This window comes from Crinia signifera, chromosome 4, assembly GCF_055691185.1.
Source record: "Crinia signifera chromosome 4, ASM5569118v1, whole genome shotgun sequence".
NCBI classification, from domain to species: domain Eukaryota; kingdom Metazoa; phylum Chordata; class Amphibia; order Anura; family Myobatrachidae; genus Crinia; species Crinia signifera.
In genome coordinates this window covers 32,784,767-32,811,085 of record NC_139220.1, presented here as the reverse complement: position 1 = coordinate 32,811,085, position 26,319 = coordinate 32,784,767, and the positions used below count along the sequence as shown (strand labels likewise).

The 26,319-nt window shown below is 47.3% G+C and overlaps 1 protein-coding gene across 1 annotated transcript in view; it reads right to left on the bottom strand.

Annotated features, from left to right (window-relative positions):
- Positions 1 to 7,562: 7,562 nt before the first annotated feature.
- The window catches only part of LOC146073921 (START domain-containing protein 10-like), a 36,277-nt gene continuing 17,520 nt past the window's right edge, over positions 7,563 to 26,319 (bottom strand). The window contains exons 2-6 of the mRNA XM_083181501.1: positions 15,084 to 15,231; positions 12,321 to 12,424; positions 9,378 to 9,495; positions 8,889 to 8,941; positions 7,563 to 8,207 (exon numbers count right to left, since the gene is read on the bottom strand). Of these exons, the coding sequence (XP_083037627.1) occupies positions 7,977 to 8,207; positions 8,889 to 8,941; positions 9,378 to 9,495; positions 12,321 to 12,424; positions 15,084 to 15,231 (654 nt within the window). The 3' untranslated portion in view covers positions 7,563 to 7,976. The remainder of the gene's footprint in view (positions 8,208 to 8,888; positions 8,942 to 9,377; positions 9,496 to 12,320; positions 12,425 to 15,083; positions 15,232 to 26,319) is intronic.

Below are 26,319 nucleotides of genomic sequence, written 5' to 3'. Positions count from 1 at the left end.
TGGCGATCAACTCTCCGGCTGGCAAAACCAACCGTTCAGGTGGTGTAACCCATCTCCCCTCCAGGACGATGGGTTTTAAGACTTATCAAAATGTCAGGAGAGCGCACCCATTAAGTTCTTAAAACATATAAACAAGCGACTGCACTTTACCGCCGCACCCACATACACATAAAACAACGGGGATGGGAGGGAGGGAAAACTGCACAAAGAGGACTCTTAACCTAATCCCTAGTACTTTCTATATCGAAACCCCACCTATACCATCCAACTTTGAGGAGGGAGCAAGAGGGACGCTGGGATGTGCTGGATGGGGGGCGTGGCCTAGAGGGAAAGGGGTGTAGCCTATTCTTGTGACGGTCCCGCAGGACCGCGCCTCTGGTTTTGCCGTGCACATTGTCTGTTCACGGGTGACAGGGGGGCACTCCCAATTGCCCCCGCAGGACAATGCCGGCCCTGGGCAGGACACGGAAACATCCCCCAAAAATGTGACATTCCAGTGGAAAGTGGGACAGTTGGGAGTGCAAGCGGCTCCCTACCGGCGTCCCCTGCTAGCTCTCCCGGGGGGCAGCTTCTGTTGCCTGTGTCCCGGGGAGCCCCCCCCCCCCCCCCACATACATTCTGGGGCAGGCAGGGAGACTTCCATCTCCCTTCCTGCTGCGTACCCGGCTCCCTTTGGCATTCGCCGCAGGGGTTAAGAATCGCCGTCAGGGGCAGCGATCCCCTGCGGCATTGAATACGGGGACAGGGAGGGCTGGCAGCAAAGGCTCCAGCCCTCCGGAACACGGCGACTGTGCAGCGAATCCTAAACAGCACAGCACATGCCGAGTATTCTCATTGAATGTCCCCGCTAATACAGTGTAAGGCTGTAGCGAAAGCTTTTCATAATTAGCAGACATAAATTATATAAATACGATTTTTTTTTTACCTTACTTTTTTTTTTCGGAAAATGGCGGTGCCGCACTGTTATAAAAATTCAAGTGGAGCAATTCAGATTCCGCCGTTATCTAGAGACTAATTCTGGTTAACCCACAAGCTGCGAAATTTGCAGCTTTATGGGTCCTCTAAATGATTCCCGGCACCGGCAAAAAGACGTTGCCCCCCCCCCCCCCCCCTCGCATGCATGCGAATGGATGATTTGCATGAACATCCATTCACAGCCTTGCGCACGGGCGATAAATAATTCAATGGTCGCCGACCATCAAATCATTTTGCAAGCGCTCACAGATGTAAGACACCTCTCTGCTGTCCCCTGTGAGCACCCTGTGCGGGAAGCGGGCGGGCAGCTGACATCCGCATCATGGGTGAATTTCCATGTGAACGCCCAGCGCTCCCATGGGCATGACGACGGCCACCGCCCACACAATAATCAATTCGCCATGCCCACTTGTACACAGGCTGCACATGCACATTAATACTTATGCGCAGTCTCTAAAATCGCTACCCCTGTGTGCAGGGATGTAACTAGATATTCGTAGGCCCCATAGCAAAAGTAAGGGCCCCCTACTTAGCAACTGATGTAAAACATATTACTTACACAGTAACGATGGGCCCCTTTCAGCCTTGGACCCCATAACAGTTGCACCTATGGTAGCTACGCCCTTGCCTGTGCGAACGCGCAGGGGAGCGATACAACTAGAATCACCCCCCTAGCCGCTACATCTGTTCTGTTGATAGAGCCTCTAGCCACATCTCTGCTAATTGCAATGCTTCATACTTGCCTACTTTTGAAAAGTAGTTTCAGGGAGATTATATTTGGTAGCAGAATTTTGCAGTTCCCCATTGAGGGGGCGTGTCATGCTCCACTTAAAGGGCGTGTCTAGTGCCATATATTGAGAGATTGTGAACGCTGCACCTAAGAACTGCTACATCTGAGAGGAATCTCTTAAAATGACTTCTATCCAAATGTAGATGAGCCCCAGAGCAGTTAGTAAGAGCTACTATACTTGGTGAAGTGCTGGGAAATGGTGCTGATGATTAAATGTAAATGTATCTGTCTCTTATTCCTTTTTTTCCCCAGTGTAATGTGGGCTAGGTGACATGAGGGAGATTGCTAGACTAATGAGGGAGAGAGGGAGATTGCTGCTATTTCAGGGAGTCTCCTGCAGAATGCAGGAGGGTAGGCAACTATGCAATGCTTTTGCCATTTGAAATAAGACTTGTGTCCCTTGATTTCTTTATGGATCGGTGTTAATAAAGATGCTTGTGCAAAATGAGGTTAAATAAATAGCTTATAGGATCACTTAATAATTCACAGCAAGGGATGTATCCCATTGAGCAGAGAAACCCCAGATCACAATGCAATGTGTATTATATCATAGACTGTAAGCACAGGTGTACTGCAAATTAAAGTCTGGCCACAGATTGGTCTGTTCACGTTTAAAAATGGACAGCCAGACCCAGACCCACTCCCATATCTTCTGAGGAAACCATTTGATCCTAGGACGGAGAAACGCGTTAAGCCCGGGAGGACCACCCGGCACCCACCTGTACCCACCACTTTGTTCTATTACCAGCTTTCCACCTGTTTCCCTTGGGTCTGTCACCAGCAAGCGGAAGGGCGACCTTCGCCGAATCCAGACCGATCAGTACCATCAGCGGGACCCCCGAGAGGCGTAGCTTGCAACAGATTTCACTACAGAGTGCGGCAGGTACCCCGTCACTCCCGCCGTTGGCTCTCCCCAAGAGCGTCACGGCGGTAGAAGAGACAGTATCCAACTACAGCACCGAACCGCACGGCTGTTTAAAGTGTATGTGCTCCCGGCTAATTATCATCATCTGCCGGTCGCAGCACAGGTCATCTACGCTAGCAAGTGAGTCTACAAGTTACCATTCATTATTCAACCTCCCCATACCATCTCCCCCTCATCAGCCCAATCACCATTGCCCATAAACTTACTGGACGGAGTTTTTTTCTTTTCATGGAAGTACACCTGTCATCTTTGTAACAGCTCCCCGCAATTGGACACTACATCTCCCTCAGTGGGTGAGAGCATTGGACATTCATTTGCAGCAATAACATTGTGTGGGGTATCAGTGGCTGCCCTAGTGGTTTATTAATCAATTTCATTTGTGTATTTATTTTATTAAATAAGTGTTGTGATAAAAGCTTAAATAAATATCTTGTGCTTAACTCAGTGCGCTCTCTACAATTATTTTATTAAAATAAGTATAATCCCTTTTTTCTGACAAAACCCTTTTTAGATGGACAAAACCATGTGCACTGTAGGGGGGCAGATGTAAAATGTGCAGAGAGAATTAGATTTAGGTGAGTTATTTTGTTTCTGTGCAGGGAAAATACTGACTGCTTTATTTCTACACTGCAATATAGATCTCACTTTGAAGTAAAACCCCACCCAAATCTAAATCGCTCTTCACAAATTACATCTGCCCCACCTGCAGTGCACATGGTTTTGTCCATCTAAGAAGGATTTTGTCAGAAAGAGTGAACTAGAATAAGGCCCTATGTGCAGCTCTGCAAAGCGAATGGGATGACGTTCATGACATCGCTGTTGCAGCCGAGAGGAACTAGATGGAGGATAATTGAAGAGAGAGGCATTTGCTAGGGCTTAGTGAATTAGAATAAAGTTACAGTACATTGAATTATCTGAATGAGCAAAACAAAAACACAAATAGGTTCCACACAATTTTATTGCTCAAGAAAAATAAAATTATCATTTTCATATTAGCACACATTTTTTTTTAAATTAAAATACATGTCAGCTCACACTGGCATTTTACAGAAGATTCATTTGCAGTCAGTTGTGTTAAACAATGTCGCATGTATTGATTAAAAATATAAATCATTTAATTGAAAATTGGTTAAAGTAAATGTCAGAGAAATAATATGGAGACCATTCTTATCTTCAATCTGAATAAAGATGTACAGATGCAGCCGCGCTCTCGTTGGAGCGGCTCCCAGCGCGACTATCGCCATGCGATAGGTTCGCCAAGAATGAGGTGCGCGCACAAGATGCACGTGCACCCTATTCTCAGCAATGGGATGCACGAGTGTGTAAGACCACTCGCGCATCTCCACCGTCCCGCCAGTTTTTTCCCGATATGGCGAGCTGGCGGACTGACAGAGTGGCTCCATCAGTAGTAAGAACCGCTAAATGCAAGTGGTTACTATTGCGACTAGTGGTAATAACGGGTGAATATTAATTTCCAGGGTCACCGCATGTCAAATGTGTTTGGTGCATTACTTATAGGATCACGTCTAAAAGCCGCTGCAGGCACGTGCGGAGGTGGATGCGGGGTCATAAGAACCAGTACATTCCATCCCCATACTGGTTTGCATGCTATTACTGGTCCATTTACTAAGCCGGGAGAAAGATAAAGTGGAAGGAGATAAAGCGCCAACCAATCAGCTCCCGTTTCACAGCCTGTAACTAGGCAGTTCATATCCTAGCCAATCAGCTGCCATGTTACAGGCGGTGTTTGAAAAATAACAGGAGCTGCAGTGGTGGATTCATAATTGCTTGTGATCATCAACTAAAAATACCACACAGGTTTATCCTGAGCTCAGGACATTTGCCCAAAGCGACTCCAAAGGCCCATACACACTAGAAGATTATCTTTCCAATCCGGCTGCTTGGAATGAAAATCTGGAAAGTTTTGGGAACAAACTACAATCAATCATTTGCCCCCAAAAGTTGGAAAATGGACAAAAAAGCAGTCATCCGCATAAATAGATTTAACCAATTTGTCTGAATTACCATTTTCGTCTCTACTCCATGTTTAAGAGCAAATTGTCAAACGTAATTTGCTCCCCAAAATCTCCAGATTTTCATTCCAACCAGCCAGATTGGAAATATAATCCACCCCCCCCCCCTCCACTTCCCGAAATCAGATGTGCAATCATCTTAATAATGATAATAACCTACTAAGAACTACTAATACCGAATGTGAAAAAAAGATCCGGATTATATATTTGTCTTCTCTAATAAATGGACTGGAAACAAAACAATGTTGATCTGAAATCCACACCAAATGCCGGGGGCTGGCGATTCCTCGCTAGCCATCACCTGGGGGGCGCATGCGCATGAGACACTCGTGCGCCCACTGCAACAGAACTCCCAGCCGCCGTCATCAATGGTCCCCATCGCTGCCCTGAACCAACCCCCCTAACCCTGTCCGTATCCCTGAAGCGGAGCCAGGCAGGGTCCTGCCGCCCAGCGACTGGGACGCATGCGCGTCCCAATCTGATGGAGTCCCTCTCCGCCGGCGCTCGCCAGTGGGGACGTTCTGGCGAGCGCCGTGCAATGACAAGAGGGGCTCCATCTGTACCAAATGTTTCCTTAGTACATCTGGCCCTTGGTGAGCAAATATCTAAGCTTCAAAAATGTATGAGTTTGAGAGCGATAAAGGGCCAGATGGATCAAGCCTCCAAAAGAGATAAAATGGAGAGTCCAGCTCCTCACTGCCATTTTCAAACGTAGGGCAAGATGTATCAAACGGAAAATGTGGTAAAACACCCGTTTTACCGCATTTCCCTATGTATCAAAACTGATACCGCATTGAAGGGTATCGCCACCTATAGAAGCCTATGGGCTTCTTTTCGCCGCTCACCGCCTCGCCGACCCCCCTCTGGCTTACCTTCCTGAAGGGTCCTCCTGGACCCCGGAAGGTAAACCCCTCACCCCCTAGTGAAGCAGCCGGACATCCTTCCGGCTGCAGGGGGGAGGAGGCGCCGGGGACAGCATGCTTAGCTGTCCCCGGCGTGAGGGGAGAGCCAGGCAGCAGGGAGGTGACGGAGACCCCCCGCACACCACAGTACAGGTATCGCGGGGGGCCTCCGTCACCACACTGCGATGCCAGCCGCATATGATAGTACATATGCGCTGCCATTGCGGCAATGTATTTTAATACATCCCGCCCTTAGCCTTCAACATGGTAGTTAGGATCTGGTTGTTTATCGCTCTCCATTTGATCACTTTTTGAAGCTTGATCCATCTGGCCCAAAGTAGCAGGCAACCAGTTCCTGTCATTTTTCAAACGCAGACTGTAACATGACAGTTAGGAGCTGATTGGCTGGCACTTTAACACTTTTTAAAGCTTAGCCCCAAATATGAAGACGGGGTGGTGGTGACCCTGACCACACAGAGTGGGTCTGGGTGCAGGTGCGCCTGGCTGGAGCTGTGTTTCCCTAGCTGCTGCTCTGGGACAGGATAGTTAGTCCTGTACTGAATGAACAAGAAAAGAAAGGGGTGTTGAGCTGCGCTTGGTATAACTTTGTAAAAAGTGAGGTAATGAAACCTGTAAAGTTTGGGTGAAAAAAATGAGGGATTGGTTGGTCTAGTACAAAAAGATTTAATGTCTAAAATACATATAGCCAGAATACATTGATAATTCTCTAAAATCACATAAAATTCATATCTCACCAACCAAACTGGGGAAAATGTATGGCCCGGAGAGTCCCAAGAGTCCTGTATAGGGCTGAGTTGTAAATCGTCCTGTATGGAGCTGCAATGAAATGCCCAATTGGAGCAGTAGGGAGGGAGGACCAGATGTAAGAATAAGGAGCGGCTTAAGTTGACACGGATTGCCGACTCCCTCCGCTGGATGGACTGGAGCGGGATGGGTCCTCTACCTCTACCTTACTGTAGGAATTTGCAATCCAAATGGAACCAGTGGAGGTGGTATTACCGGACTGGGATCTGTGCGTGGCCCAAGGGGACCCCCAGGTCCTGGTGAGGCGTGATGGTTGTCTCCAATGTAGCAGATGGTGGGGAGGACTTGAAGATGTTGATAAGGAGCGGCCCAGGATGGCACAAATAACCGACTCCCTCCGCTGGATGGAATAGCTGAGGAACTCTGACAAAGCTGCCTGGAGCAGCGAAACCGGTCAGGACTCAGGTCTCTATCTCCTTCCAGAATACCAAACTGGTACCCCTAAAGAACCCGGAAGTGCTTATTTGTGCACACACTTACCACCCTTTGTCCAATTGGACCACCAAGTCTTAGCAGCAAGGTTGAGGTCGAGGACTGTATCCCGCTCTATTCCATCCAGCGGAGGGAGTCGGTTATTTGTGCCATCCTGGGCCGCTCCTTATCAACATCTTCAAGTCCTCCCCACCATCTGCTACATTGGAGACAACCATCACGCCTCACCAGGACCTGGGGGTCCCCTTGGGCCACGCACAGATCCCAGTCCGGTAATACCACCTCCACTGGTTCCATTTGGATTGCAAATTCCTACAGTAAGGTAGAGGTAGAGGACCCATCCCGCTCCAGTCCATCCAGCGGAGGGAGTCGGCAATCCGTGTCAACTTAAGCCGCTCCTTATTCTTACATCTGGTCCTCCCTCCCTACTGCTCCAATTGGGCATTTCATTGCAGCTCCATACAGGACGATTTACAACTCAGCCCTATACAGGACTCTTGGGACTCTCCGGGCCATACATTTTCCCCAGTTTGGTTGGTGAGATATGAATTTTATGTGATTTTAGAGAATTATCAATGTATTCTGGCTATATGTATTTTAGACATTAAATCTTTTTGTACTAGACCAACCAATCCCTCATTTTGTTCACCCAAACTTTACAGGTTTTTTACCTTCTTACAAGGTTCTTTACACTTTTTACAAAGTTATACCAAGCGCAGCTCAACACCCCTTTTTTTTCTTGTCCAAATATGAAGACGCCCATTCTGCTAAGGTCATGGCCCCAGAATCACTAAGATTTGGTTGTAGAGAACTGAAACTTTATTAATAAAGTTCGGAGGACATTGGATACAAAATAGCTTGGGTAGATTACACTTATGAACCCACCTTTCCTTTGAAATACTGAGGGCAGGGTGGTTTGAATGCAATCTAATTTATTATTGAGACTGAAAAAAGCATCAAGAAAACGGAGACAAAGGTTAGAATAGTGCGAGAAACCGTAAACAGATTACAGGGAGTAGTGGACCCTGGTCGCTGGGTGCAAGAAATCAGAACTTTTTATAGACTACTATGAAATAGAAAAAATATATTTCTCATTAAGATTCCTTGGACAACCCGTCTTCATCGTCACTGATGTGCGATCTCTCCTCAGACACGCCACTTTCATCTATGTTCTCCAGCTCATCTGCCCGCTGAATGGCCAAGTCTTCCAAATTTACCGTAGGTAGGGTGTTCTGCTCCGGATACACCCAAGGTTTGAAATGTGGGTCGTGTTTTCGTTTCCATTCAGGATACTTGATCCCAGCTTTGTAGATCTTCTTCATGGCCTGTGCAGAGTCAGTTATTAGCATTTCCTTATATGGTCTTGTATTATATGAAAAATGATCTAAACGGGGAAGGCTCATGGCCGTATTTTGGTTACGTAGGATTTTCTAGTGAAAAGTATTTACAAGTATTATTATACCTGTGCAGTGCTGTCCTTGGCCTCTTTGGTGCCTCTTAAATTTGGGGTTTGGGCCATCGTGACTACTGGGTGCTGCCCAGAGGAAAAGGCAACCAAGGCATTCACCCATATGGCCTATGCGAAGGCTTTATACAAAAACATACACTAAAAGTAACATACCCCCATAGTTTCAGGGACAACTCATACCTCCCAACATCTTTGTCTCGGTAATCGGGACACTCACGTGGCAGAGCCACGCACGCACCCAAAGAGGGCGTAGCCTTTGGAAAGGGTCGTGGCCTCACAGATGTCATGTCCTCAGGCCACGCCCTGTTTTACGCCCCTCTGCATCGCTGAATAGACCAAACCCTTCAGGCTGGCGGTACGGGGGCAGTTCCCCATACTTTCCCATGGAAAGTACGACAGTTGGGAGGTATGGGCAACTTAATGGACCTTTTTTGGTAGTTTGTGTACTGTGGTCAATGACTCTGGATATTTTGGGGCAGATAATACGGTAATTTTATAGGTAGATTATACATGTCTCTCTGTGTAGATACTTACTTACCTTTGGTGCCACAAACTGGGAAACTTTATTTACTACCCATTTCGGTAGCGAACCTATAATTAAAAACAAAATATATAGGTAGGTCATTCATGAACGAGGTTATTTGGTGGTTGATTCTGGAATCAGATTAGTAACTGACCGGGAAGGTATTACTAATACGCACAAAGGTGCTGAACCATATGGGGTAGCAAGCTGTTTTGTTCAAGACTGGCCTGCCAGTGATTGAATCCACCTCCTCTTTACAATTTTTTTGTGTAAAACTCCTTACAATAGGATGCGGTGCTGAAATATGTACACACTACCGTCATAAAGCCAATAGCGCCACCTTATGGTAGATTACCATGATTGCAGCCTAGTCATTTCTGTTCTGAAAGCGCTCCTATACAGGACAGTTTAGCACAGTTTAGTGCTAAAATTGGGTTTCATACAGCCAATAAAATAATTATGTGAAAACAAAACAACAAATAAAAATAAATGTGGTATTATTACCTTTAGGGTCAACTTGTGTGAGGTAGTAGAGAACACAGCTGTTGTCACCATTCGCCTTAATAAGATATCCGGTCTGCAAGGAAACTGCTCTCACAAAGTCCTTGAGGGGGGGATGTTTCTGCAAACAGAACAGTTCATTTACAATACGGGCAAATAATTATATAGATTGTCTGCCAGATCCCCAGCACACAACAGCACGTTTACAGAGAACTATAATTAGGTCAAGATTCCTTATAATTCTAAAGGTTAACAGGCTCTGTGATGCACTGAGGGGTCCCGTAAATGCACCCCTGCATGACAGAAGCACCTGGTAATAGCTTCTGCCCCCCTCTACAATTATCAGATGTTTGACCAGTATAGAGGTTGCATCCAATTACAATTTTGTAAGTCAATTTTTTCATCTGCTTCATTAAAACTATCCCCCCACCCAAAAAATAAAAATAATAATGGATGTATGTAAAAATATACAGGGTACGTCTTTAATGCACATTTCGGTACTTATGTAATATCTGGGCTCCCGTTTTTCTTATGAGACCGCGTCCGCTCGCCACGCTTCGGGCACGGTGGCTCGCCACACTATATAGAATCAACTCCATGCATTAGTTGGATAGTAGGGGTATGAAAAAATGGGGTGCATTTAACATGGGAGCCCAGATAATACATAAGTACCCACATTTCTATAATTTTATGATTCAGAAATTGTAAAACATTTCTTAAACAAAAAACAACAACTAGATAAGGCCATAGATTTTCACCAGTCAGCAAATCCCGCCCATGATTTCACTTCAAATGGGCTGCTGCCGAAGCCTCCCATAGAAGCTGGCCGCATGTGCAGTACAGAGGTCGGTACTGTGCATGTGCCGGTCCCGGCACCGGTCATCATTGTACAGGCACCAGTACAGCAGCAGCGGCGGTGGGGAGAGTCCATTAGCGGTGACCAAGGAGGAGGAGCGGCGGCAGGTACCAGGCGGAGGAGCGGCAAGGTAGGAGCCGCCACTGATCAAGAGTATTGGTGTTGTCATCATGGAGATGGTATTTGATTACAAAGTATTACACATAACCTACATAGGGGAAGTATATGATGGAGTGTGTTCTGTTGAACTAACATTTTCAAACGTGTGCTGCATTAATTCCTAACATTCTTCCGATCCACAGGTGGTCTGGAAAACAAGAACTGTTGGTAGATCAGGAGGTCTGGTTTGCCCTCCCCTGACATAGATCCTTTTAACAGGTGTCCAAGGTAAAGGTGCATAAGGTAACTAGGTCTTTGGAGTACAGGCGCCTGGAACCTCTATCAAGGTTGCCTAGTTGGTAGCTTGTGGGCTATTTTTCTTTCCCTAGTACATAGGTTCCCAAACGCTGTCCTCAAGGCACCCCAACCGTCCAGGTATTAAGTATATCCATGCTTGGCCACAGGTGACTTAATTAGTAACTCAGTCAGTCTGATCTGTGCTGAGCCATGGATATACCTAAAACCTGGACCGTTGGGGTGCCTTGAGGACCACGTTTGGGAACTTCTGCCCTAGTAGTAGCTTTTAATGCCTAGAACTAGATCAGTGCCCTTGTTCTACCTCTTTTTGTATCACCAGGTTGGTGAACTCGTCAATTCTAGGCTGCCGTCCCTGTCCCCTCCTGGAGTAAGCAGAGGGTCAGTATATAACTACCCTCAGCTGCGTTTTTTTGCATTTCATAAACAGTTTCTGTTCTGTTTCTGGCCCTGGTCACCCTGACTTTACTCACAGCTACACACTACAGCACAAGTACACGTGTACTTACAGGACTCATGACTTCCATGGAGTTCTCCAGAAGTGTAAGCCTAGGATATGCCCACAACCCCAAAGAATTGGGGCATTGTACAGCAAATGGGTTGGGGGTGCAGCAAAAACACCATTCACAATATCACCCTTGATAATGCAATTTGGGGTTTGACGACATAATTGTGATTAATCACAACAGTTGATGGTGCGGAAAGAATGACGCATTGTGGAACCCATTGAAAAGTAGCCAAGTTTGGTACATACAGGGTTTAAGCGTGGTGGACCGGCGTGGAACAGAGTTCCACCACCTGTAATAGTAGGAGGAACACCGTTCCACCTCCACCACAGCCCTGCACAGTAATTCCAACAGAAGAGCCTGTCCCAGCTGCTTCCTTTTCTGTCTCGGCGTATGTGATGTCATGCCGTACCCACCGCTGAAGTAAAGAAGAGAGAAGAGGAAACTGCGGGAGGGACAGAGACAGATATAAGGAGAACTACTGTGTAGCGTAACTTGATTAAGGGGCCCTACTGTGTGTCCTAACATGAATAAGGTGTACTGCTTTGTGCCGTAATATGAATCAGAGACACTACATATGGTGTAATGGGAATATGATTGTGATACTGTGTGACAGAATTTAAATTGGGCGTACTATTTTGAGACCACTGTCCCGTTATAAAGTATAGGCTATAGGGCACAACTTTTGTAGTTTGCAGGTGCTGGAAAACTCTGGCACTGGTCCAGGCTCTGCCTAATGGGGGGAGGTTGTTGGCAGTGGAATGGAGTTCCACCACGTCTTCAGGACCACTTTAAGCCCTGGGTACATAATGTAGAACAGTGAAGCTGGGAGGGAGAATCCTGGCAACTCAATGTTAGAACCTGCGCTACCCATCTGACAGTGTTTCCCTTGCCCGGGGTAGGCTCTTACTATTACTTTGGAACAGAGGACATGCCTTCATTGGTATCCTGTGTACTGAATACAACACACTGCCGAGTTCTTATTCCACCAAGTGGGTTTTTAATCGATGGTCATCCATTACAAAGCAGCGGATAAGCAGATTAAACACCCACATTCACTCTTCTTCACACTTTATATTGATCTTATAAATTACCATTTGCAGTTTATTTATTACAGATCCATTTCAATTCTAGCACATTTTAATACCGATCAATACCAGAGAGGCTTACCGGGTGCTTTACGGAGTAATTGATTATCATGTAATCATTGCCAAGGGGCAGCCAAGACCGTAAGGTTACAAAATCTCTGTTCTTAAGTGGACTGGGGCACTTCCCTGCAATGGAGGAACATAATAAGATTACAGTACAGACTTGGACAGCAAATCCCTCATTGTAGAGCAGCGATGACTTAACAACGTACAAAGGTCTATTGTGCCGCATACAATCATTAGACGCATTCCTGCACAGATTATTAATTCCGTTGTTCCAGGAGGACAAACTAAATATATCACATTGGCACGGAGGTATGCGGGTGACCACTGTACTGGATGCCCTCTGTTAGCCGAACCTCTGCCAATTATTGTCTCATATAATTAAATTTGACTTTACTTGCATTTAAAAAAAAAAAAAAAAAAACAGAACAAAGAAACAAAACAAACATCTATTTCATAGTCTGACATTCCGGAACTATTACGGATGCCCCTTTCACACCAGCCAAAATTCCCGGGTTGGCTCCGCGAACAACCCGCGACTAGCGCTAGTGTGCAAAGTTTCCGGGTCAAGCTAGCAGGGTTCCTTCCGCGACCAGCCCGGGTTACTGGTTTGTGTGAAAGTCACTTACCCGGACAGCGGAGCCCGAGCAGCGAGTAGCGGGGTCCAGACTGTGGCGATCCGGGCAGCGGTGGCTGGGCGCTTGTAGCGCTATTTACCGGGCAGCTGGGCGGGAAGCATTGCTAGATTTGAAAACATATTTAAAAGACTGGCCGGACGCTCTCAGCCAATCAGCATCTGGCCAGTCTTTTCAAAATGTTTTCAAATTCAGCAGCGCTTCCTGCCCCGCTGCCCGGTAAATAGTGCTACAAGTGCCCTGCCAACGCTGCCCGAATCCCCGCAGTCTGGACCCTGCCGCCCGCACTTCGATGCCCAGATCCAGTTGCCTGGGCACCGCTGCCCCCTTCACACCAGAAAATGCAGGGACTAGGCCGATGTGAAAGGGGCCAACCCGGGAATGTCCCTGCTTGAGCCCCGGACTGTATTCTGGGAGAAGTCACATCAGAAAATGCAGGGAAAGGGGTATGACCTGTAATTAATAGAGGGTCTATTTATCAAATTAATTCTCTTAAAATGTGCAAAAATGGCTGTTCCCATAGATTTTAATGGAGAGGACATCACTGGGGCTATATAACAAGCCGCCACACCCCCCCCCCCCCCAATTATGTAGCTTTTTGTAGCTTGTTTGCATTAGGGCAATCTCTAAGGGGCAGTCCCGCTGGCAGTGATAGAATCCACCCCATTTTATATTTTGCAGTGGGCTCTTACTGGAGACCCTGCCCCAGTTAATAAACCCAACGCTTTATTAAAATATTAAACCAATCCCAGAGCATTTAGTGGCCAGTTCCGGGAATTACGCATGTCTGGCACACCGCATACTCATAAAGAAAATGATTGCTCCCCAGTACTCCAAAGATGGCCGCATCCATTTTCCCATAGCCATCCGATTATGAAATACTATGTCACCATTGCCAGTATGCATTGCACCAAGCCTATTCCTGGAGCAAGATCACCTACCAAAATCGGACAGATCAGTCTACGATCTGCTGAAAGCGGAGTGTGCAACTACTATGCCTATTCCAGTCTTCGGGTTCTCAAAGGAAGAGTCAACTGCAAGAATACCGAGTGAGACTATGGTATAGCAAGCTTAGCTCCAGAGAGTCCCGTTATTACCTGCAATCCATGTTTCCAGTGTTCCAACACCTACATACAGTCATAAGCTGGTGAGCTTTAGTACACCACACTACAATGAGTCTCCGCTCCATGGGAACCAGTATGCAACAGTGAGTATGGCTGCATGAGTATACCGAACCACTGGTAACTGCTTTGCACATAGGTTAAGTCTTCCATTGTGCCTATACAACTACACAAATAAACACTCAACTCTGCATATCCACTGATTTTGTCTGTACTCCTAAGACAACTACCCCCTCCCCCCCCAGAACACTTTGTCTGTGGGCAAACACCTTGTCATAGCCATATAGCTACAAATGGGGACGTGTAACTCTGCACAACCTTAGCCTTGCAATATATGTCTACAACAAAATGTTGCTCACAACTCTGAGCCGGGCCATTATTGTTGGTGACCTTCCAGGAAAGGTGCAGGCTGTGCTGCTTCCAAACATACTTACTGGGGGGTATTCAATCCCCTGCCGCTATTTCCGACAGGGTAAATAGCGGCTGCTGCCTATTCAATGCTGTCTTGCACGACAGCATTGAGCAGACATCTCGTCAAAACAAACCCAACTTTAAAAGCAGTCAGACTCGTTTTTCGTTAAGGTGCCCATACACTGAGCCATTTTTGATGAATAAGGCTGTAATATTGGGTAAGTTTGATGTCCCCTCAGGGAACCTTGGATGTCCCACCTGGCAAGGGGGTGGAGCAGGGATGCATGTGATCCATCACAACAAATTGTGATGGATCGCATGTGTCCCTGCCGCACAGGAAGGTCTGGGGCCTCGCTGGGTACTCGGGTGGCTGTATACTTCTCCGGGGCATTGCAGTGTATGGCCACTGTAAGATAATAGATGCTGCAAAATTCATCAGACTGACTTGTAGGCTACTCTAGGGAATGGAAGTTACAGACTACCGCACAATGGGACTTTATTTAATAGATGAACACTGAACTCACAACCCAAAATACTTTTCTTCCAGCTGTGACTCCTACCACCATGAGACACTGGAACACTACCATAGTACACAGATCATACAAAGTGCCTTACATGAGTAGTACCCCACATCTGCATTGACCGTAAGTCTTCCAATGTCATAGGTATCTATCATGTTGGTGTCCCACTTCTTGCGGTAGTTTGTGTCATGAAGAACATCATACAGAACCTCTGCAGCAACATCTTTGCACACAATCCGCATCTGAGAACACAAGAAGGACAACAAAAATGACAATGTCGTTATGCAGTTACTACACATCTACAGGTTTATATGATCTTACATTTTATATGAACACAGTAGGTTTCACTGGTCTAGAGGACTACACCCCCGCTCTTCAAGCGATTTGACAGCTCTTAAGGGGCCTACACACGTGGAGATTTGCTGAGCATTCTGAGCGATGCTAAATCGCTCAGCAAGATCACTCAGCACACAGCGATCTGTCAGGGCCAGTGGCAATAGCAACATGCGGGGCTATGGCCCCATACACACGGAGCCCCATGTGTAGGCCCCATTAGCACTTTGTCCGTGGTGACACATAAAATTCATGGTGTCCACAGACAGGGCCGGCGCCACCACTAGGCAAATCTAGGCATTTGCCTAGGGCGCCGGCCACTGGAGGGCGGCATTTTGCCCCCCCCTGCCGCCCGGGTACCTGTCCTACGGCGCTGTGTATTTAAATCTGGCGGCGGAGGCAGCGGGGGTCCCTGCAGTCCATTAGAAATAACGAGCGCTATCCGCCGGGCTATGCGGAAGCGCTTCTGTTGTGAAAACACTGGAAGCACGACGCACGCTGATCTCAGCCAATCAGCGTGCTGCCAGTGTTTTCACAACAGAAGCGCTTCCGCATAGCCCGGCGGATAGCGCTCGTTATTTCTAATGGACTGCATGGACCCCCGCTGCCTCCGCCGCCAGATTTAAATACACAGCGCCGCAGGACAGGTACCCCCCCCCGGAACCGGGGCGCCCCCACCCCGACTCGCCTGGGGCGCTCCGGTGCCTTGCACCGGCCCTGTCCACAGGCCTTACTTGCTGTGGGATAAAATGCTTAGGATTTATTTACTGCACCACCCCTCTCCTTAAGCCAATTAAGTATGAAGGCTTCCTGTTGGCGTGCACTTTATATGAACCATTTACTTTCCTTTCAGATGACCCCGGTGAACCAGATTGACTAAGACCACACAAACACCATGCCTGGCCAATGAAGGTCCATTTCCCAAAGTTGGCAAAATCAATTGCAAATAATATACTATTCATATTTGGTAATTTGGAGAGCCCTTGCGGGTGTGGAGTATTAGATAGACAGTCAATAGTTCAACCCCACTACGTTGACATTCAATAGGTCAACGTGGTCATGGCAGACAGGGTCAAAAAGGTAAGACATGAGTTTTGCACATTGTGTCAATGTCAACAACTGTGCGGACATTGATGGTGAAGGAAGAACATTCACAATGCTCCCAGAAGAGCACTACGTTCCCAGAGGAGCACTACATTCCCAGAGGAGCACTACATTCCCAGAGGAGCACTACATTCCCAGAGGAGCACTACGTGACTACCATGGGAGGTCATGGATCACTGGGACCCGCTCACACTCTCAAAGGCAATATAATGTTCTTTGATAGGATAAAAAATGTTTGGACACACATACTGATGATTTCATCTACTGTATGTGGGCAGTCCGTTCTAAATTTGACACCTAGAGCCTAATTCACATTTGTACACAATGCGAATGGTCACCCAGCTGAGAATTTAATTGGTAGACTGTGCATGCGCCAAGTTACTCTATCAAAATAAATATAGTTCTATGGATTGTTTGATCGAGGAGGGCCCCAAACCAGTATCTAGGGCCCCATGAGGACTCTATCCACCTCTAGTTATCTACAAGTGTGCAGGGTCATAATATGCAGATGGAGGCAAAGATTGGAAGTGAGACTCTTCAAAAAAAGAACACAAACCACCAGTCACTTAAACCCTTTGAGTGCCAAGTGATTTGGTCAAAATGCCAAGCAAACATTTTTATTCACCATATTGACCTGTAATGATTACCTTATATGGGAAATATAATCGTTTTTACACAACATTATTTATTTGCATTTATATAACAAATGTGAGCGACGCTGGGATTTTTTAGCGGATATTTTGAACACAGATGTTGCCAGTCTAAGGGTTAACATGGCAACACCTCTCACAGCAACTACAAAAGAGGAATTCTAACAGCTTGTGTCCTGCTCATATACAATTCTAGTTGCAGTAATACCATGGTCGCCTACCCTCCCAGAATGGCCGGGAGGCTCCAGAAAAATTGGGTCCCCCTCCTAGCACCCCTGGGAAGGTGGGCAAGTCTCCAGCATCCCCTGTAACAAATTCCGTAATGCGCGGATCTTTGGGGAGGGGGCGGGGCTAAAATGATGCAACCCGCATCATTTTAGCCCTGCCTTCTTTGAGCAGACCCGGAAGTTGCAGAGATTGTATGGAATAGGGCGGGGCTTGGTGACCTGGGTGTTGCCCTGCAGCACTTGGTCTCCTCTCCCGGCTTCTCCTGCAGTGGCACAATTAAAAGTGGCCAACTCATACCTTGCATGCATTCATTTTTAATAACTATATTTGCAACCATTTAAAAAAAAAAATATATATAAAAAAAAAAAAAAAAAAAAAGTGATTTCCACTATTATTGTTATTTTTTTAATAGCAACCAAAAACTAAAGGTGGCCATACATCAGAAAGATATTGTACCCAATCATACAATCTCAATTGATTGTAAGATGGATTGTATGCAGATTGTGTGCACATCTTGTGTACACAATCATACAATCCATCAGCAGATGGATTGTATGACCGATTGTATGATGGATTGTGAGTAGATTTCATACCTCCCAACAGTCCCGATTTCAGCGGGACAGTCCCGATTATCAGGGCCTGTCCCTCCCGCAGTCGGCAGTGTCCCGCGGTGAGGGGGGCTGTTGGGAGTCCCCCCTGTCGGCTGCTAAGCAGCGGGGAATAAACGCTGTGCGCATGCGCACAGCGTCTATTCCCGCAGCCAGGGGGCTGGGGGCATGGCTAGAGGCTCACAGAGCCTCTGGGTCATGCCCCCATAGCGGCAAAATGGGGGGGGAGCCGCGAGTATAGGCCACGCCCCCGAAATTAGGCCACTCCCCCAAAATTTCCAACGCGCCTTCGGCGCGCATCACCTGCGTCCCGACTCCGGCAGGAAGAAAGTGGGGAGGTATGAGATTGTGTGTCCAAAAACTACCAAGGACTGCCGGGGATTTCAAGGGAAATTGTACACAATCATGAGCGCAATCGATCTTAAGATCGATCTTTCTGATGTATGGCCAGCTTAAGAAACAACAGAAATGTGAGATTTCAGAGAAAAACTCATTGGGTCATATTCCGGTCAGATGCTTTTCATGAGACACTCGTCACAGCAAGAACTGAGCTCTGCGGTAACTAGAACCCATTACCCAGTAACCCAAACTGATCCATGGTATCAGGTCTTCAGAGAGCGGGTGCATTATTCATGATTCCTCCTCCACCCTGTGTCTGTATCCCTCTGAGGAGGAAGTGACAGCTCGTGCAATGAATGAAATGTCACCGGCCCTTCGCTGGGGTCACCTGAATATTTAATAAGCCCTCAGATCTAATGCTGAGTAATTAGAGAGCTGCCCTTTACTTTGCCTGTGTCGGCTTTGTTTTGATTATTTCTCACTCTTATTAATGCAGCGGTTTAATCTCAGCGGGTGAGCGGCCTGCGGAAACAGCCTAATGCCAGGCGCCTGTGGAGTGCTTTGAGCATATATTAGTTTTCCTGAATCTGCCCCATGGTAATGAAGGACTCTCAGATCAAGGAACACAGGGCTATAGGTCAGTACACAAAAAGACAGACGTCACCATGCTGATCAGTACTAGAATTTACAAAACAGCAGGGGGGGCTTTATCGAAGCCTGGAGAGAGGTTATGCAGAAAGAGATAAAGTACCGATCAGCTTCTGTCAATGGTTTTGCCCCAGGAGTGGCCCGCCCACCCACCCCGTGGCTTTGCCGGGAGTCAAGTACAGGGGAATTCTCGCAAGAGGTCGGTAGTTTTCCTGAGATTCCTCTTAATCAACAGCAGCCGGAGACTGTCGGACCTATTCAGCGGCAGCCGCCGGAGCGTGGGACGGCTGCAGCAGGACAATTTGTACATATGGCCCTCGAAGGATTTTTTTCCCCATACAAACGGCCCTTGGCACAAAAAAGGTTCCCCACCCCTGTTCTAAAGCGAAAATGCGGTAAAACCAGTTATTATTGTATGCAGTAAAGTAGTAGTAGTACGTTTATTTATAAGGTGCCACAAAGTGTCCACAGCGCCGTACATAGCAGTAAAGTCGGGGAAGTGCTCCTGAGGGGATCACAAGCTTTTGCTGGTGATACCCTATAGAAGCCTATGGGTTTCTCTCCGCAGCACTGTCCGAGGGATCCGCCACGGATTCCTCCCAGCATGCCCCACGGCCAGTGCCATCATTTTGCACATGCGCAGAGCAACTCCAGGGTCTCAGACCCAGAAGTCCAGGGACAGCTCCGCATCGCAAAGGACAGCTCTTATCACAAGAGCACTCCTTTGTGTTACTAATCGCATGTGCATATGAGATTAGTATGGATGTGGGGTGGCGGGAGTTAGAACATCCGGATCAAAATCAGGTTGTAGAAGAGTAATGACAGAGGGGAGGGGTTGACCCAATGTCAGCTCCTCAGAGATATTTAGCTCACAGCACCACTGTACTGGTGCAAAGTCTCATGTGTGGTGCATGCAGTACGATGTTATGCAGAGAGACCTCCGTGTAGTGGATCAATGATGTGGCAATCAAACATTGCATGGGTGTCCAATCATACCGCTCTCTGACTGCATTCTTGATCCGGGCTATTACCGGGTCCTTGCGTCCCCAACCCGGGTTGAGGTGCGGTGTGAAAGGGCCACCCCAGGAGTTCAGCCCTGGTAACAACCACGGTGGAACACGGCTCTGATCCGGGGTCCTGTTCACCGTTTGGAGGAGGCAGCGCTGTCAGCTCCAAGTGTTGCCTCCTCCCCCACCCCCCTTATGACGTGCCGCCACTCAACCCCGACCGTGCAATCAGCCAGGTGGCATGCGGAGCTTTCAGACCACAAATGCCAGGTCGTTCCTGGGATGGACTCATGTCCTAATCTCTGGTATGACCCAGCATTTGCCGGGCCAGATTAACCCTTTGAGGGCCAAGTGAATTTGGCAAAATAGGTGTAAAAAATTGTCAAACATTTTTTTCATCATAATGAGGTCATTAAGGTTACCTTATATAGGAAATACAATCTTTTTTTTTTTTTTTAAACACATTTCTTATTTGAATTTATATAACAAATGTGAGCAACGTTAGCATTTTTAGCAGATATCTTGCATATCTCACAGAGATGTTGGCACACAAAGGGTTAATGTAAGTGGGGGCCTTAGATAAACTTGTAAGGGCCCATATCAATAATAATACAAATTTATATAATGGCTGTTTAAAAAATAAAGTATAATTTATCAATCAGCATTGGAATTGTGTTGTGAAAATGGGACTTCTACAGTTGTTAAAATGAAAGGACATATACATAAAAATGGGCAGACATCATACAATTACAAAACGGTAGCTCACAAAATATTAGTAGTTAAATAAAGTTAGTTACCTAATGGAAAAATAGTATATAGTGCTGCGGTTTATGAATAAGTCACAAATTATATGTCCGGCACCACACAGCTCACAGTCCGCTGCCAGCCAATCACACACTACTGGCGCCACACAGCTCACAGTCTGCTGCCGGCCAATAACACACTGCAGGCACCACACAGCTCACAGCCCACACAGCTCACAGCCCGCTGCCAGCCAATCACACACTACCGGCGCCACACAGTTTAAAACCTGCTTCCAGCCAGTCAGTCACTCACTGCCAGCACCACACAGCTCGCTGCCAGCCAATCACACACTGCAAGCACCACACAGCTCACAGTCCGCTGCCAGCCAATCACACAGCTCACAGCCCGCTGCCAGCCAATCACGCCGTGGGTTTGAGGCCCCTTCTGCATTTCCTTGCATCCTAGCGAACAGGTAAGCGCCGCCCGCTGACCACCCGCCATCTGAATCCCCTCTCTGACCATCAAATTATTTCTGCAGCCTTCGGTCTGAAGTCAATACTTACTTTTCAGATGGGCACTACAATCCGAATTTGGGGCGGGTGCTGACTTTATGTGACCCCAGGGGAACACCCAGTGTGGAGATGCCCAAAAATTGCTTTGCATTCCCCTGCTGCAGCCCCCTGCGAACGCCTGCGCGAGTGTGACACTCCTTGAAGGTGTTCAAAAGGGGTTTGCACCTGCGCAGACCCCCCACCATCAAAAACAGGGCCGAATTTGGATCCTTACAAATGGGTCTAAATGCCCCCCCCCCCCCCTCCCCCCATGTGTCGGCACCTTTACATCTATTTGAAGAATTCTGACATTTAGGTTTGCAAGTTGAAATTCATTGAATGAACTGACAGCTGACGGGCTTATTTTCCATGCACAAGAGAAGGCCCCTTTGTTGTTACAGCACGGGGGAACCAAGTCTTGTCTTCTCATTATCTTTCATTCATAATTGATTGGAACACAAAACGAGTTATTTGAAGCCACCGGCAGCATCTCACACAGCTATTCACAGCTGAGGGAAACGCACTCAGCAGAATGACAAGGATAAAAAGTGGGGGTACTGTAGGCTACATAAACGGTTAACTGTTTCCTGGTTTGCAAAACTGGATGGTCAACCCTCACGGGTACCGGCAACTCCCCCCCCCCCCCCCCCCCTTCTCCCCCGTGGCATTGTTAAGCTTGCAGCAGGGCCCTCCTACCTCCAAGTCTGTCTGTCTACCGGTTTGTTTTATCACTGTCAACCGGTTTGTTTTATCACTGTCAACTATTGTAAAGTGCAACGGAATCTGCTGCGCTATATAAGAAACTGTAAATAAATACAGACACAATTCTCATAAGGAAGTCTTATGCTGTGTACACACGGTCCGATTTCCTTTCCGATGTTGACGATATAGTCAACATCGGATTGGCATCGGATCAACATCCGATGCAGATCGCAAGGGTTTTAACCCTTGCGATCCCGATCCGATCCCGATGCGCGTTCACGTATCGGAAGCCAGAAATTCTTGGCTGCCTTGTCTATATAGTGCAGATCTGCACTATTTAGTCAAGATAGGATGCAAATCGGATGTGCCTTAAGATCCTATCCACGATCCTATCTGATCAGATCGTGGATAGGATCTTAAGGCACATCTAACGTGTGTACACACCATTACAGTGACATTATTCACTTTCATGTCACACCTTTTGCTTACTGGGCATGATACAGTACCGTACAATCCATTGTCTTTGTGAGAACAGATTTCTTTCTTTGCATTCAGCGGATTTCTGCCAGCGTACGCATTACTTGGCAAACCCTGGTTACTTGCATCTCCTCAGAACACATGGAGGATTCACCTCTAGGGAGGAAGCGGATTACTCCAGATGGAAGAGAAAACCTGGGTGCCCCAAAGCGTCTTTCTTAGAACCCCGGCCAACAGAACAATAAATTATTCCCTCGCAGTAAATCATTTATTTAGCAGCAAAAAGGTCTAAAAGCATTGCAGGGACCCGACTTTACCCCACAGGATACTGCACGGATCATACAGGGGGAGTCGGTGAGAAGTTCAGAGTTAAATATGAGGAACCGCAGCGAAGGGACAATACTAGCGGAACTGTGGTGCAGTAATGTCATCGCACTGTGCTCCTGATTGGTCAGTTACAGGTACAGTCAGACAATGGCACATCAGGGCCCCCTGACACAGGGTATGGGTCATTGAGTCGACCCAATTTATGTTGACATGCATTGGGTCAACCACTGAAGGTCGACAGGCCTTAGCCATGTCGACCTATTTCAGGTGGTGACCTAAGGTCCACACAAGCATTAGGTCGACAATGGCATGGTTGACAGTCAGAAGTTCGACATAAGTTTTTCACGGTCTTTGCCCCGAATGTCGACATAGTCAACATGGGCACCGGTAAAAGTGTAGCGCATCCCCTCGCATAGCTTGCTATGCTCGCCATGCTTCGGGCACTATTATATTCTCCCTCCACGCCCTCGTAGTTGGTAGGGCATGAAATTCCGCCTGTCTGCCCCCCCCCCCAAAAAAAAAAACAACTCATGTCAACCTTTTGACCCAATGCATGTCGACATTAATACAGTCAACCTACGTATCCCATGACGCGGCCGTTACATTGCTGCGACACAAAATCAAAAACAGTTGGTGACCCAAGGCCATTACTGATAACTAGCCGATTACAGTACTGCAGTTTCCATATTCGGGACTTATTCGTACCAATTTTAAAGCGGAATTAACGCTACTTACATAGTACCCACGAAATACTGGAAATGGTGCCAATTGGTAGCAGACAGGCAGAGGAAAAGAAGGCTGCCAAACGATCCCATTTCCAATTTCAGTCCCTGGTATTGAAGATTAATCCTTGTATGACACATGCCTAGGACTTTAGGCAGAATGCACTATCCTCTGCCACCCCCCCTCCCTCCAGCAGCTACCGCAGCGATACCAATTGCATTTGCTCCAACACATGCGATTAATATACAGTAGCAAAGGGCAGCTCTGCAACAAGAGCTGCTCTATGCAAAGCCACCAGTGGAGGGTGAGTGTCCCCAGCGGCTCCCCCCTCCGCTTACCCAGCTGTTGGCTGCTGCAGGGCGGGCTCCGCCTTCCTGCACCCAGAAGGGGATGTGCAGGGTTAGGGAGGAAGTGGTCACTGGTCCGGGCAGCACAGACTGTGGTGGGGGTCTGTGTGGGGTGGCAGGGGTCACGGTAAGAAGCCCATAGGCTTCTATGGGTTATCGCCAGATTTTGCTGGCGATACTCCCCGCAACAAACACCCGGCATGCGAGTTTTCCTGCATCCCAAAATACCACAATAACAGGGTTTACCGCATTTTTCCTATAGTGCATCCCGTCCAGGTTCCGCAGAACAAACCACATATAGCGAATATACAGTATAGGCTGGGACACAGGTTCTGTGGCTGGCTGAATTCAAGCCTTCAATTCAACTGGTTTAAAATCAGCCACAGAACCTGGGAAATTTCAGTGTCCCAGTTTCAAAAGGTATAGTATGGCAAGTCTTCTATGGGACATGTCCATCATCAAAGGCCAGGCGGACCCCAATAATTGTGTGACCAAATGGCATGTACAGTATAGTGGTGGTGGACATTCAATGACTGAAGCAACTCATGTAGGGAGAGATGCTCTGAAAAGCCGGCATCCTTGCTATCGCTAATGTAGATACTGAAGTAGAGATGATAGTGTTCATTCTAGGGCCCTGCACCATTAAAAACCCGTGCAGTTCCTCTTTCCTGCCTGGGATGTCACTCTCTGCTGTGAGGTCTCTATCACATTGTGGCCTGTATCTCAATACAGACCAGACTGTACTAGAAGGACCAAAGCAGACAGTGACACCTCAGGCAGGAAAGAGGAACTGCATGGGTTTTGAAAGGTGCAAGGTGCCAGAATGAACACTAAATGATGCTTACTAGTGCCTCTCTGGCTGACTGCACATGTTCATGGTGACTGAAGGCAGCAGAAGGATCTGCTTGGATACCTCTTCACAACCCTGTACTTTCTTGCAATAGGAAGCAGTGGTCCTCAGGGAAACAATGCAAACTGAAGATGGCATTGGCTCCTGCAAGCAAACTGATAATGTTAAGTAGTAGGGAAGAATACTAGTGTAATACCCTGGAACTGCAAGTGTTAACAGACACTACAGGAGTTAGAAACTATGTAGCTTTATCATGCATGGCAAGGGCTATTTACTGTGCACTGATTGGGGGAGCTTTGGAGCTCAGCCAGTTTTCACATGCAAGCCTCCTGCAGAGGGGGAAAACAGGAAGTGTAAGTTAAAGTTAGAGAGAGCACAAGTCTGGAGTGTTAGCCAGGAGAAGGTGCATGCAAGATTGCTGGGACCATGGGATGGCCAGCTGTCTTTTCCATGGTCCCCAGCTTTGGAAACAGCTGCCATGAGTTGCACCCCTCTATGGAGAGAGCAGCAGCACATGTGAGTTGCTGTGAATAGAGCCCATTTCTGCAGAGTAACATGAGGAGGATGCAGCCTCAGGGCCAGATGCACTAAGCTTCAAAAGTGATAAAATGGAGAATGATAAGCAGCCAGCCAATCAGCTCTTACCTGTCATGTCACAGACTGTGTTTGAAAAATGTCAGGCAGGAGCTGATTGACTATTTATCATGTTTGGTGCTTAGAGAATCTGGCCATCAGTGAGAGCCCCTCACAGCACATATGGGAAGTGCTGCCAGCCCCAGAAAGGCACCTGAGTGAGAGGGAGACTGCAGTAGGATGCAGAGACCAGTGAGAGGGTGATGCCCACTGTTAGGGGCGTCCTAGAAAAGTGCCAGGTGTGAGTCTCAGGAGAGGATGTATCTGGGTGAGTGGTTAAAGCTGCGCGGCATGCTGAGTAGCCCCCCATTGACATGAGTCCTTGTTATGTATGAGAGAGACAGAGACCTGTGATGTGTAGCACTACTGGTCCCAGGATGCCCTGGTATGTGCTGCAATTAAGTGATGTGCTGGAGGAGGTGCCCTGATGTAACCGATGTGATTAATGTGCTGGAGATGCACGATACTTGATCGAATGTAACCGTTAAGATGTGTGCTGGAGGAGAGTGTTCAGAAGCTTTCCCCGCTAGATGTTAAATAAACGGTTTATGCTGTTTTATGAGAATGCCTGGCGCCCAATTCTTTCTGCGCTGCACTGGCACCTGCAGTCCATTCCCACAATGCAACTGTAATTAAATGCTATTCTATTGTCCCTCCACACTCTAGTGCAGTGTTTTTCAACCAGTGTGCCGTGGCACACTAGTGTGCCTTAAGATGTTCTCAAGCGTGCCCCCACATCTAGAAATGCCCAAACCCATTTACAGCCACCACCAGTTCAACTGTTATTTACTGGTCTCTTCTTTTCATGTAAAGGGCCAATGTATTTTATTTTTGTTACCTGTGGGGGCCAATAGGTTTTTTTCCCCCTGTGGTGGCCAATGTGTTTTGCCCTGTAAGGATCTCATGATGTGCCTTGGCAATTTTAAAGTCTTATTTAGTGTGCCGCAAGGTAAAAAGGTTGAAAATCACTGCTGTAGTGGAACGCAGGGTATGAAATACCACCAAAAAGAAAAGAAAAAAGATCATGTCGACTTTCCCATTGTCTAATGCTTGTATCGA